We start from the raw sequence: 14517 nt of genomic DNA, 5'->3' as shown, positions 1-14517 counted from the left end.
CGTTCTTCATTCTGGGAGGCACTACCACTTTTGTCCACAGGGGCCGCCAAACCAACACAAAATCTGTGTGGCTGCTTTAAAACAAGTTTGCTTAGCAGCCTCTCCCATTTGGCTCGTGCACAGACTAATATGGTAATGCTATAATTGCACCCAGTTGCGGACTCTCATGAAAATCTCTCATGAAAATTTGTAGACTGTCAAGTTTGGCAAGTAGACACACACGCATACAAACAAAAAAAGGTTGCATATACATATGGAAGCAGGTGGCTTTTTGTCAACTCATTCGTCTTTGTTCTTGCAACTAGTTTTGCAATTTATTCTCCAAGTTTGAGAATCCAGCTATGACTATGAGAAGATGAGCTTCCCAAGGAAAATGGCATCAATACTCAACACCTCAGTTAATGACTTGTGATAAGTAGGGCTTGTGTCTGAACATCAGGATGCGATATTGAGTAATCGTCAGTGTGTTTATTCATCTGCTTCATTACGGTGAAGAGAGGACATTTCCACATCTGTACCCTTTGGCTTGAACACAGACACACACAGACACATACACACACACGCATGCACCCACCCACACACACACACACAAACTCACACCTCTGCATATGTACACACACACACACACACACACACACACACACACACACACACACACACACACACACACCTAAATCACCCCTTGACTGTGTCTTGATGGGCATTCAAATCCCTCTGACCATGTTTCTCATTATGAACTGGATCGAACTAGTTCCAATTAGCACACCCTCCCCCTGCTGCTGAATAAACAAACGACTATAGCAAAGGAACTATAAAAATGGGCGCAAGATGGAGAGAGAGAAAGAGAGAGAAAAACAGCAAGGAGAAGAGGAAAGGAAGGCAAAGAAAAGTGGTGAGAAGAGAAAAGAGATGGCTCACCGAGGATCCCAGGCAACCACCCTCTACCTGACAGGTGAGACGAGCTTGGGTTGTGTGTGTGTGGGTGTGTGAGAGCATGTGTGCATTCACTTCAGCTGGTGATCAAGATAAAATGGAAGCTGAACAACCACAAACATGTTAATATAATTTCCTCAGAAAAAATACATCTTCATTACAGCTGTTACCACACCTTACTTGATGTCCCATATAAGCCATTACTCTCTCTCTCTCTCTCTAATCTTCTTTCCCCAATGTCTAGCATTATTGCACAAAATGCTTCTTTTTTCTTTTTCATCTTTTGTCTCCATTTTTAGTGCTAAGTGCAAGAAATCATCCAGAAATCACCTGTCAGTCAAACAGTGTGGGTGGGACTGCGACATGTGATGTTTTCCTTGGATTTTCTGTTGTTGCAGTTTTAATTTCTGCAGGTGGCGCTCTTTTATTTCATCGTTCAGCCTTGGTGCCTACCACTGCTCATGTTAACGTCCTAGTTCTTCTTCTCCTGTTTATTCCAAACAACGTGCATCAGCTCCTGTGCATCAGAGGATTTTTCCCGCGCAGGGAAGAGCCACCAGAATCAGTACTGTGTCATCAGTCGGTGGTGGTGATGTATGTAGACGACTGCACTCCTTATCATGATGGTTTTCACTCTGCACCTCTCTGTCACTGTCAACCCTCCACAGCGCTGTACATGCTGGTGTCCTGCACTGCTGTTCCTGTCAACGACCTGCTGGACCGAGCCTCCCAGCGCTCTGATAAGCTCCACTCCCTCAGCACCTCTCTCACTCACGAGCTGGTCAGTAACAACTGTGGGAAACAACAGGCAAAACTAAAAGACAGGATGACAGAATGCAAGAACTGTGCGTTTTCTGATGCAGATCTGGGTCAACTCTTTACGACAGGATTGAATTAATTAATTAATTAGATGATTCCTCAAGCTATGATATCCTAATCTTGAGAGTGAAAGGAGATATGGCGCTATAAATCCTGGGTAGCAGGGAGATCAAAGACGATGGAAGATCAGAGGTGAGGCAGAAATGTGTTTCCTGACTGAATGTTCCAAACAGGGCAAAATAAGAAAAAATTAGTTTAATAGATTCCAGGTTGTGATCCCAGCTCTGTCTGTGCTCTCTCAGGAGTAAAAACTTCCTCTATGTGCTTGGACAGGAAGATAAATCTGCTATCCTCGCTGCTAAATTCGTGTCTGCCCACCAGATGGCTGGAGAAAAATAAGTAGAACTGAGAAAACTCTCGCAGCACTGAGCTGCATGCGTACACTTTTCTGTCGGGTAATGAACACAGACACTGTTGTTTGGCTGCAGTGCTTATCACCACTATCCAGATCTGAGGTCAGTCCAGCATCACTGATCACATATTTAAGATGTCATTTTCATGGTTATAAATCTAGTTTTCTTGTAATTGTTTAAAAACGGTTTTGCTGATTATCTGTTGTTGTTTTTTTACTTATTCTTTTTACTATAGTTTTTGCTGTTATTTACTTTTTTGCTATTGTTAACTTTTTAAATTTTAGTTATTCATTCATTTTTATTTATTTATTTAGTCATTCATTTATTTTCCTAATTCACTCACTAATCAAGTTAATTTGCAAAAATGACCAGAAAATTTGCAAAAAAAGAGAAAAAATTGTGAATAAAAAATTACAATAAAACAATTAGAAAAGCAGCCAAAACAATTACCATTTTTTTTTCAAACAGCTAGTTTAACATTACCATAAAATAATATTTATTTAATACTATAGTACATGAAAAATATACATAAAAGTACATAAGATGAATCCTGTCAAAAAAAAAAAGTAATAATAAACTAATAAAAATAATGTTATTGAGAATTTGAAATCAAATCTTTTAGGGTGTTTGTTTAACACTGATGTTTGGAAAAAATGCTTATTTTCTGGGTCTTTCGTTTTAAATATTTTTTTGCCAATTTTCTGTTTTTTTCCCCTCAGTTTTTACTAATCTCACAGTATTTTATGAGTTATTCAAAAAAGACACATGAGGGGAAAAAGGCAATGAGCAAATTAGCAAAGAGACCAGACAGAAAGACAGAAAGACCAGAAAATATGGCAAAAAATAGTTGTAAAAAATACCGGCAAAACAGTAAAACAAACAAATAAACAAACTAATTGTTGTTGTTGTCATAATTGGATTTACTATTACATTTTGTGTTAGTAGTTTTGTTTTGGTTATATCAGATGAGTCATGCTGCTTGTCAGCTGTCAATATACAACATAATAAAAATAACAATGATAACAGTTGTGTCTCTCTCTCACAGGACTCTCATTTCCCTCCTATTGGCCGGATGATTATGCCCCGCCCCTCCATGTGCCACACCTCCTCGCTGCAGACGCCCACTGACAAGGAGCAGGCTCTCCGAGTGTCTGTGAGCTCAGCCGCACCTCTTTCTCTTCTCCTTCACTGCACCTGCTCCCTCGCTCTTTACTCTGACTTTGCTTCAGTGGGGGTGTGTGGCCAAAAGAAAGTCAGATTTGATGTCTGGAACATGAAAAAGACTGAAAAAACCTTAGAAAGGAGACAAAATGATCATCAAATTTAGCACCGTCCTCCATCATGGAGCAGGTGCAAATGCAAGTATGTTGCAAGCAGGGCTCTCAAGTTATGAACTGAGTTCAGAGTGAGATTTTGGCGGCGGCGGCAGCAGGGATGGGATTTGGGGTGGGGACGGGGGTGTCCTCTTCTGTAACTACTTCAGTGAGCGTCTGCGTCAATGTGTCAATTGATGTCTTCTGTGTACTTCAGCGAGCGCGTGAATCAATGTATTGTTGGAATATTCTTTTTATTTGATTAGCTGGTAGGTTGCAGGACCTTCTGAACTCTACCTGGAACTCACTTAATTCCTCTACCTGTTCCACTGTTATAAAAAATAGCGGCGCAACTTGGTGGGCATTATCTTGGTAATTTCTCTGCCTGAGAAATACAAGGTGTGGTGTGTGAGCGGGTTGAAATGCGTGTGTCTCACACCCAATGCGTGAGACTTGAGAGCTTTGGTTGCAAGAGAGGAGACAAAGCATCTTGATAATAGTCCACTGTTTGGGTTCCAAAATCACAAGTTTGGACCAGAAACTGAGTTTGAAAGCCAGAAATTTCTGCATCTGGTGAAGTAATCACCGAGTCCTTGGCTTTTCTGAGAAAAGCCAAGGCCAAGGCCAAGGCTATCTCAGTCGCCTTGGCCAGAAGAAAACTTTTCTCCTTTAAATTGTTTGGAAGAAGACTGAGATCGCTGACTCATGTTTGCATGTTTGGTGTTTTTTCAAATTTCAGCTTACATGAAGACAGAGCCAGCTCGGCACATCAGGCACAGCGCCACCAGCCTCGCCCTCCTCAATATAATAACCACATTTTTTTTTTAAAGCCCATTCAAATGCTTGTTAAAGGCGTCCGGACACAACCATAGCATCTCTGATCTGACATTTAAATATATCGTTTTAATAATTATAAATATCGTTAATTATAGTTATATACTTACATTGATGGACATGGATGGTAAAATGCAGGGGCCCCAAAATGATTGATTTTGGGCGATTGATTGATTGATTTTGCGATCTCCTCTCCCTTCCTTCTCACTGGTCTGTGTATTATCTCTTCACTAATCTTCTCCTTCTCGTTTTTCTCTTAATCCTCCAGGAGTCAGACCTGCTATCACTGGCCCGCTCCCTGCTCCAGGCCTGGGTGGACCCCCTGCTGCTCCTGTCCTCCTCTGCTAACAGCCTGCCTCACCCAGCCCACAACTCCATATACAGAAAGATCCAGGAGCTGCAGGAGTACTCCAAGAGCCTGGGAGACGGCCTAGATATTCTCTCTGGCAAGGTGTGTGCTCGTAAGCTGGCGAGGACAGGGCCGAGTAAGAGTCCAGACGCAGAACCACCACCTACCTAAAGTTAGACCAAGACCTGGTATTAAAATGCGGCTTTGGAGATCTGATCACAAGTGGACAGCTGTCAGTTGTTTTATCCACTGCGGTGGATAAAACGACCTGAACCTGATGTTGAATTTGAATGTGCAGATTGGTGGGGACTCTCCCACTCTCATGGCTCTGATGAGTCTCAGAAATTACAGATGAGAATGGAAAACAAAAACAAACCCAGAGGATGGTTAAACAAGCACACATTCACATGGCCACCTGTAATATCTCTATATTATTCCTATAGTAACTCAGTTGTGCTGGACTGCATTAGAAAGAATGTCCTGGGACACATGTTTCCACTTCAAATGTGATGTGGACAAAAGTGTCCCAGGCCACCAAGTCAAATGTAGCCTGAGTGATCAGATCTCAAGACGCACTGAGGAAGCTTTGGTGAGGTGTCAGCTTGTGATTGGATGACACAGGGTGGATGTTAATGCCAGGTGGGAACCGTCTCATAGACACAGATGTTACATGTAAAGTAGCTGTAGCAAGGAAATAACAGCTTTTATTTTGGCTAATATTGTTTCTGAATGAGAAATAGAAGTTCAGTTCCCGTCTTCCATTTAAAGATGAAAAAAACTGAAAACAAAAACTGAAAACAAATCTCTTCTAAATGTACCTCGCATCAGCATCTGCCACATGAATCACATTTCCCATATCATCCTCCTCTACTTGCTCTAATATGCCTTTATCTTAAAGTGACAAATCCCTTCTGGCTCTGTCCTCAGCTCTTGTTAGTCTGTTTTGTGTCTGTATTTCTATGTATTCTTTCTTTCTATTCTTTCTTTTCTTTCTTTCTTTCTTTCTTTCTTTCTTTCTTTCTTTCTTTCTTTCTTTCTTTCTTTCTTTCTTTCTTTCTTTCTTTCTTTCTTTCTTTCTTTCTGTTATGGGTTATGACTGTGGACCCAGAAACAGAACAAGGACCAGTGGCAGGGTAAATGAAGGTTTATTGTGAGGCTATGAGGAGTAATGGCTGTGGTGATGAGGAGGAGGCAGGACAGTGAACGGCAGGCAGACCACGGCTGGCTGGAGGTGGATGGAGGGCTGGCTGGTGAGGAAGCGGTGAACCTGGAGCACAGGAGAAGACAATGGTAACAAAATCCACTAGAAAACACTAGGAAGCTGTTCACAAAAATACTAGCAGGCCTTGATGTAAGTACCACACAGGTAGACTGAACAATCTGGCGAGGAGTGACTGGAGAGCTGGGGTAGAAATACTGCACACTGATGAGATGATGGGAAGCAGGTGAGCTGACTGGAGACATCAGGATTGGTGGGTGGAACTGCAAAGCCCAAGTGGATAGCCACGCCCAGAGACACACAACAGGAAGAGAGAAACACAGGAAACACTAGGAAAGGGAAAACATGAGAAACACAAGGGAAACAAGGGGAGAGAACCAGGATACCAGCAGTAGATCATGACAGTACCCCCCTCTCAATGGGAGCCTCCAGGCGACCTGCCCGGCTTGTCAGGATGGGCCTGATGGAACTCCCGGATGAGTGAAGGGGACAAGATGAAGGAGCGGGGCACCCAGGTCCGCTCCTCTGGTCCATATCCCTCCCAGTCCACGAGATAATGCAGCCCCCGTCCACGGCGACGCACATCCAACAGTCGACTGACTGTGTACACAGGGTGACCCTCGACAATCCGGGCGGGTGGAGGGGGTTTGGCTGGAGGGCACAGTGGACTGACTTGTACAGGCTTTGTGTTCTTAGAGCCTGGGCGGTATGTGATGGTGAACTTGAAACGACCAAAAAATAGAGCCCAGCGTGCCTGACGGGGGTTCAGTCGTTTGGCAGTTTGGATGTATGCCAAATTCTTATGATCCGTCCACACAATGAAGGGGTGTTCAGTTCCCTCAAGCCAATGTCGCCATTCCTCCAGGGCCAGTTTGACTGCCAGCAGCTCACGGTTACCCACGTCATAGTTGTGTTCAGCTGGTGACAGGCGACGCGAGAAGAAGGCACAAGGATGGAGTTTCTGGTCCGGGCCTGAACGCTGGGAAAGCACAGCTCCAACTCCTGAGTCCGAAGCATCCACCTCCACAATGAACTGACGGGATGCGTCAGGCTGGATAAGCACTGGGGCTGAGGTGAACAATTCTTTAAGCTTGGAGAAAGCTTGTTCAGCCTCAGGAGTCCAAGCAAAGGGAGATGTGGGGGAAGTGAGTCTGGTGAGTGGTGCTGCTACACGGCTGTAGTCCCTGATGAATCGGCGATAGAAGTTTGCAAAGCCCAAGAAACGTTGCAACTGTTTCACATTGGTAGGTTTTGGCCACTCCACCACTGCCTTGATCTTTTCAGGATCAGTTTTCACCTGCCCACTCTTGATGATGTATCCCAGGAAGCTGACTGAGCTCTTGTGGAATTCACATTTCTCCGCTTTGACAAAAAGTTTGTTCTCCAGGAGCCTTTGGAGAACCTTGCGAACATGAATGATGTGTTCAGCTGGGGTGTGGGAGAAGATGAGGATGTCATCCAGGTATACAAAAACGAAATGGTTGAGGTAATCTCTGAGTATGTCGTTAACTAGTGCTTGGAACACAGCTGGGGCATTGGTGAGTCCAAAGGGCATGACTAAATACTCAAAGTGACCAAGGGGGGTATTGAAAGCAGTCTTCCACTCATCACCCTCCTTAATTCTGACCAAGTGGTAGGCATTTCTCAGGTCCAACTTTGTGAAGAGGGTGGCCCCATGGAGAGGTTCAAAGGCTGAGTTGATGAGCGGTAAGGGGTACTTGTTCTTAATAGTGATATTGTTTAAGCCACGGAAGTCTATACAGGGACGGAGTGTACCATCTTTCTTCCCTACAAAGAAGAAACCTGCACCCAGGGGAGAAGATGAGGGACGAATAATGCCAGCAGCCAAAGAGTCATTTATATACCTCTCCATGGCCTCTCTCTCAGGACGAGAAAGGTTGTACAGTTTACTGGAAGGCAGGGGGGCTCCATGGAGTAGATCAATTGAGCAGTCATATGGACGGTGTGGTGGTAAAGAGAGGGCTCGTTCCTTACTGAACACCTCACTCAGGTCATGGTATTCTGAGGGAATGGCTGACAGATTGGGGGGCTCTTGGTTGGGTGGAACAGGAGTGGCCTCCATGGCTGGCAGGGCAGACTGTAAGCAAGATGAATGACAGAAAGAACTCCAGTTAATTATTTTCCCTGCTGACCAGTCAATGTGTGGGTTATGCAGTTTCAACCAGGTGTGTCCCAGCACCAAAGGGGTAGATGGAGAGGGAATGAGGTTAAACTGGACATGCTCACGATGATTACCAGAGAGGACCAAAAGCAGACGAGAGGTGCGGTGAGTTACCTGAGCAAGGAAACTTCCATCCAGGGCATTAACTGTGATAGGTGACTCTAGTGGCTCACTAGGGATATTTGCCTGAGAAGCTAACTCGACATCAAGGAAGTTATCGTCAGCACCAGAGTCAATCAGAGCTAGCAAAGGCAAGGAATCCTGATTCAAACAAAGGGTGGCTTGAATTTGCATGCGGGATGGGGACACAGAAGAGGAGATAGTATGGCTCACCTGTAGCTCCTCACCTACAGGGGAGCTCCCTCTTTTGGCCGAAGTGGGCAAGTGGCAAGGAAATGACCAAGCTGTCCACAGTAAATGCATTCTCCAGCTTTCATTCTCCGTTGGCGCTCAGAAGGGGTTAACCGGGCTCGACCCAGCTGCATGGGCTCCTCCTCGGATGGGGTCAAATCGGTAGAAGCTTGGAGTTTGGATGGTGGCTTGGAGATCCCGCCCACAGGAGTCCAAGACGGGGAGTGAGAATGGCTGGATCTTTCTCTGCGGCGTTCCCGCAGGCGGTTATCAATCTTTATTGCAAGAGAGATCAGAGATTCAAGTGAGTCAGATTCATCTTTAACAGCCAGTTCATCTTTCACCTGATCGTTGAGTCCCCGGACGAATGCCCCGTGGAGAGCTGCATCATTCCAGCCTGAATCAGCAGCAATGATCCGGAAATCCACTGAATACTCTGCAACACTGCGGGAACCCTGACGCAGGGTGAATAATCGTTTGGAGGCATCCTTTCCATGGACGGGATGATCAAAAACCTTTCTGAGTTCAGCAGAAAAAGAAGAAAATGAATTAAGTGAAGCAGACTGATTCTCCCAAAGAGCTGTGGCCCATGCCAAGGCATTTCCTCTCAACAGCCCCATTAGATAAGAAACCTTCGCTTCCTCAGTAGCATAAGTAAGTGGCCGCTGAGCCAACACTAGTGAACATTGAAGCAGGAAGGACTACTGTCATGATCTACTGCTGGTATCCTGGTTCTCTCCCCTTGTTTCCCTTGTGTTTCTCATGTTTTCCCTTTCCTAGTGTTTCCTGTGTTTCTCTCTTCCTGTTGTGTGTCTCTGGGCGTGGCTATCCACTTGGGCTTTGCAGTTCCACCCACCAATCCTGATGTCTCCAGTCAGCTCACCTGCTTCCCATCATCTCATCAGTGTGCAGTATTTCTACCCCAGCTCTCCAGTCACTCCTCGCCAGATTGTTCTGTTATGGGTTATGACTGTGGACCCAGAAACAGAACAAGGACCAGTGGCAGGGTAAATGAAGGTTTATTGTGAGGCTATGAGGAGTAATGGCTGTGGTGATGAGGAGGAGGCAGGACAGTGAACGGCAGGCAGACCACGGCTGGCTGGAGGTGGATGGAGGGCTGGCTGGTGAGGAAGCGGTGAACCTGGAGCACAGGAGAAGACAATGGTAACAAAATCCACTAGAAAACACTAGGAAGCTGTTCACAAAAATACTAGCAGGCCTTGATGTAAGTACCACACAGGTAGACTGAACAATCTGGCGAGGAGTGACTGGAGAGCTGGGGTAGAAATACTGCACACTGATGAGATGATGGGAAGCAGGTGAGCTGACTGGAGACATCAGGATTGGTGGGTGGAACTGCAAAGCCCAAGTGGATAGCCACGCCCAGAGACACACAACAGGAAGAGAGAAACACAGGAAACACTAGGAAAGGGAAAACATGAGAAACACAAGGGAAACAAGGGGAGAGAACCAGGATACCAGCAGTAGATCATGACACTTTCTCTCTAAAACTGCCTTTGCATACATGAAAATGTACTACAATTCTGACAAAGCTTTGTTATCATATCAAACAAGGATCTGCCCACTAATATTTGAGGCAAATGCTCCTAATGGTGGGGCTACAGCAATGGTCTTTTTTTAAAAAAATTAAATAATAATAATAAATTAAAACAAACAAACAAAAAAAAAAAAAAAAAAAAAAAAAAAAAAAATCATTGACACATGCTACAGCTCAGGTATTTTTTGAGGTTGTTGGCCCAAACAAGAAGATACTTTTGAAAACCGGTACCTCTACTTAATTATGAACTCCACCACCATGTTTTTATCAAAACCTCTTAAACGAATTAAGTCTAATTAGTCCCACCTACTTTGCATAAATTGCGCAAAAGTCAAAACAAAGCATCCATAGAACTGCACAAATAAAACTATTGTGTGGTTTTTCATGTATTCAAAAACACAGTCCACAGCTCATGAAAATGTCTGACACTGAATGGTACTGTGCAACGAGAGTCCTGAGTCTGTGTTTTTGGACTTTTTGGATTTCCCTTGTGGACTTTCTTTAGACTTCAAACTAGATGTTTTGATTAGTGCTGGACTTATATTTTCTGTTTCCTTAGTGTTTCTTGTATCTTGGTCTTCTGTGCTCATTTTGTCCCTGTTGGTTTCCCACAGTCTGGCCAGCTTGTTCATCCCCACATGTGGCCTGCATTGTTTCATTAGCCTGTCCTTGTGTTACCTGTCCTCGCTGCATTGTTTCAGCCTCAGTCCTCTGTTTTCTCCAGGCTTGTGTTCGTGCCACTTCTCCAGGTGTGTCTAGTTTGTTCATTAGTTCGGTCAGTGCTTGAGTCTTGCCTTCAGTGCAGTTCTTTCTCCAGTCATTGTGTTAGTCATGGTTTGTGTTTTTGTCTGCTGCCTGCTTCAAGCTCCTCATGTTCCTAAGTTCCTGTTATTTCTGCACTGTAAACAGAGACTTCGCTGCAGCCAGGCCTGCCTCTGCTCCTGCATTTTCGTCTATGAGCTCTGCTTCCTTGCTTCCATATGTGATAGCCAGTGCAAGCTGGCAGTTGCACAATGTCAAAATTTATGTGAAAACATTCAAAAAACGACTCTCTTCGTGTATGAAAGCACACATACTGCACCGTGGCGCAGTGGGTAGCGCTGTCACGTCGCAGAAAGAAAGGGTTTGATGGCTGGCCAGGGTCCTCTCTCTGTGAAGTTTGCATGTTCTCCCCTTGTCCACTGGATACTAAATTGTCCCTAGGTGTGAATGAGTGTGTGAATGTACCCTAATTGGGATAAGCACCTTGGAAAATAAATTAATGAATGAACTTCAGTATCTGCACCTGCAATCAGCTGTTATTTGAAGCTAGATACTCAAGCTCATTCTTCTGTTGCACTCATACATCTGATTGGATAACGCAAGTTATTAAAATGTGAAACACAAATGTAAAGTGCTGCAGCTCTTAGCACCTGTATTGCATTGCTGTTTTTAAATGAAAAGCAGTCAATGACCTTTCAGTTTAAGTCAGTAAAAAATGCCTAAAATCCTACCGTGAAATATGGATAAAGACTCTCCCTCACTTAATCTCTAACTCTCCAAACCCTCCTTGCTACTCTCCCTGCTTCCCTTCCCTCCCAGATGGGTCCCTCGTCTCAGTATATCTCCTTACTGCCCTTCAGAGGAAGCAATGACATCGGCCAGGACAAGACTTCCAGATTGGTCAACTTCCAGTTCCTGTTATCCTGCTTCCGCCGTGACTCCCACAAGATTGACAGCTTCCTGAAAGTCCTGCGCTGCCGGGCCGCCAAGATGCGACCTGAGATGTGCTAAGGAGCAGAAACAGACCCACGCAAGGCTGCCAACTTGACCCGGAGAGGCGAAAGCTGAAAACTCATATTGCCTACCAACTATGTAATGCCATGTTCTGCAAATACACCAAATCTAGCTCCTCTTAAACCACTTTGTCCACAATGCCATGGTGACTTCTGTAAATCAAGCACTGCACCTTTTCCTGTTGCGCTGGTGTTGAACTACAAAATGCTCTAGCTCGTGTACTGCTGCTATCTTCACTCGTATGCTGAAACATGCTTGCCAAATAATAGGCATAATATGAGCTGTCACTGAATTTACAGGATAGACAATGAGGAGTCACATGAGAGACATTTGTCAGAAGTGATCTTTTACCCACTGAGTTTGAAAATGCATTGAAATTCTCAATGTGAATGTAGAAGTGAAGATGTGACTCATTTCAGGAGTATTTTAACTGAAATATGTAGAAAACGAAACATCTCCACATCTCCTGACTCCTCTTTTGTTTTGAGCAGCGTCCTCTCAGGGCCAAGATGGCTAATGAGCTTTGCAGTGGCAGGGCATGCAAAGTTTGACTTGGAGAGTTCAGCTGGAGTGTTACAGTTCCCCAATTCAAAAATTGTGGTGATGACTCAAAATTAGCCACCGTTTGACTCGAGGCATTACAGTTGCCTCACGCATTTCTTTGTGAGCAATATTGTTAATACTTGTTCTCACCTCAAACATTCAACAAATTGATAAGGTCTATAACAGGTCCACTGCATATTGAAGGGAATAGCTGGATGATGGGACATCATCCTACTGTATTTCCGTTGCAGCAGCTCAATCGCTCCATGCAGTGTGACAAACTCTGTAGTCTCTCTGTGAAACCAGCCTCTCTCCAAGCCATCCTTCAACTGACGGGGCTGCAATGGAGAATGAATGTTTTTCTCTGCCTAACTAATGCTTGACTGATGACGAACTGCAACATTTGCACTTTAGCCTCAACTACACTTTGTAGAAAGCTATTTGAATCCAATGCCTATACTGTTTGAAATGTTTATTTTAAAAACTATCAATAAAAAACTCTCTTGCATAGTACATTTCTATCCTTTTGCATACCTAAAAGTGTAACACCAGAGATAGTCTATATAAAAAGATATTTCACTCACGAGAAGAATATGTGAGACCACGTCCATGGGGCAAGAGAGTGTGCTTAAACTAGGCTAAACAGTCAAATGAGCCACGGTCAGTGGGACCTTTCCATAAAGCCAGCTCTCTAAACTGTAATTTATTCACTGTGAACTGGTGAAAACGAGCAGACGCTGGTTAAGAAGATACGCATTTCTATGTTTCAAATTCTATGTATTTCTATCTATCTGAAACAATTTAGGAAAATGATGCACTGCACTGCACAGATTTTTTTCTGTCTCACAGCAGCCAATGGCCATCGTTTGGCTTTCTCTCACTACAGCCTTTCGTAATACTATTTGACCTGGGTTACAAAAGCAAACTTGCAAACACACCTGCCAGGTAGCAGATGGTCTCCAGCTTCAGAGAGTGGTTTTAAGTGAAGCCAGGTTGATTTTCCTGTTGGTGTCGATGTCTCCACCTTCTGAGGAAAGATGGCTGCCACCTGACACTGTGTCAGCAAGTCCCTCCCACCCCATCCCATACTGTTTTGCAAGTTTTAGTAGTTTTCATGCTCACATATTAAGAAACATGCAAAGTACTCAGTGTTTCCCTCTGAGTTTTATTCTTGTTAATGCGTGAATTGACACTGGTCAGTTTTCTATTCCTATTCTATCTTACTCTGTTCTATGATTTTTCTTGTCTCCTATGTGGTCAATCAAACATCAAATTTGAATTAAGTTATAAAGAAGTCAAAATGCTACCTACACATTAAGTTGACTGAATGATTGACCTCACATCAGTTGTCAGCTCTTGTAAGCAGTGACAGGCATTGTGTGTTTTGCTCTACTGTAATATTTTTGCAAGGAGAAACCAAGGAGAGGCGCTGTAGGGCTGCAAGACTGTTAGGTTTGAGCCATATAGGATCATGTATGGGCTTAGTTTCCAACTTGTGCTTCTCTCACAACAACATGTAGCCTGTGCTGCTTCGGGCCCGACAGAAGAAACGCCTACACGGATTTCTCTACAGCCTGTCACACAGCTTTCACATAGAAGTGAGATATCATCTTTCCTCACCAACTTTTCATGTGTGACCGTCCGTTGAGACTTTTTTGAAGATTAAGATTAAGATGAAGACTTTTGTTGATACAGCTTGCACGCGTGTCTGACGGCTGTAAACGCAGCATAGCAGACGTGCACTGACATTTCAGCACCAAGGACAGAGCACCAAAGTTTCAAACCAACTGCGACGCAAGCAGCCTCATCACTACTGCTATTTTTGAAACGCAAACATACCAACAGATGGCCGGTTATCACACCCCAAAGGGATCGCTGAGCCAGGCACTGGACTGACAAAATGGCTGTTTACTCCCCATAACTGACTAGAGATTAAGAATCAAACAGACAACAACAAAACACCGACAGTCATTTCAACAAAATCAGAAAAGGAGCAGAGGATATCATCATACTGCTTGTGCTCCACTTGTTTTATTCACACAGTGAAGGGACGACTGTTGGCTCTGTACAAGACTCCTTATAGCGTTTAAGATTCACTGATTATTATTATTGTTTTATCTGTCCATACAATTGACCATGAGTATATAAGTGGTATACTGCCAATATATTTTCCTACTGGCACTCTCTGATCTAGCAACTTAAATTTCTTGGAGATAGAAGTCCTTTT

The 14517-nt window shown here is 44.0% G+C and overlaps 1 protein-coding gene across 2 annotated transcripts; it reads left to right on the top strand.

Annotated features, from left to right (window-relative positions):
* The first annotated feature begins 909 nt into the window (after nt 1–909).
* prl (prolactin) lies at nt 910–12803 on the top strand. Of its 2 annotated transcripts, XM_030058893.1 has the most exons (5): nt 910–952; nt 1602–1714; nt 3211–3318; nt 4581–4763; nt 11553–12803. In XM_030058893.1, the coding sequence occupies exons 1-5, from the start codon at nt 910–912 to the stop codon at nt 11742–11744; spliced, it is 639 nt and encodes a 212-aa protein (XP_029914753.1). In that variant the 3' UTR covers nt 11745–12803. The 2 variants fall into 2 exon arrangements, 1 of the variants encoding a protein (XP_029914753.1); XR_003928661.1 differs by lacking the exons at nt 910–952; nt 1602–1714; nt 3211–3318; nt 4581–4763 and adding an exon at nt 9363–9577 and having other exon boundaries at nt 11553–11684.
* The last annotated feature ends 1714 nt before the right edge of the window (nt 12804–14517 follow it).

This window comes from Myripristis murdjan, chromosome 8 (assembly GCF_902150065.1).
Source record: "Myripristis murdjan chromosome 8, fMyrMur1.1, whole genome shotgun sequence".
NCBI classification, from domain to species: Eukaryota; Metazoa; Chordata; class Actinopteri; order Holocentriformes; family Holocentridae; genus Myripristis; species Myripristis murdjan.
The sequence above is the reverse complement of the archived record's forward strand: the minus strand, read 5'-3'. Positions and strand labels throughout refer to the sequence as shown.

What these genes read in the sequence shown, in the direction of transcription:
- prl (XM_030058893.1), top strand. Translation starts at nt 910, where the DNA reads ATGGCTCACCGAGGATCCCAGGCAACCACCCTCTACCTGACAG. An exon ending in AACCACCCTCTACCTGACAG is followed by an intron (nt 953 to 1,601) that starts GTGAGACGAGCT and finishes AACCCTCCACAG; the next exon opens with CGCTGTACATGCTGGTGTCC. An exon ending in TAGATATTCTCTCTGGCAAG is followed by an intron (nt 4,764 to 11,552) that starts GTGTGTGCTCGT and finishes CTTCCCTCCCAG; the next exon opens with ATGGGTCCCTCGTCTCAGTA.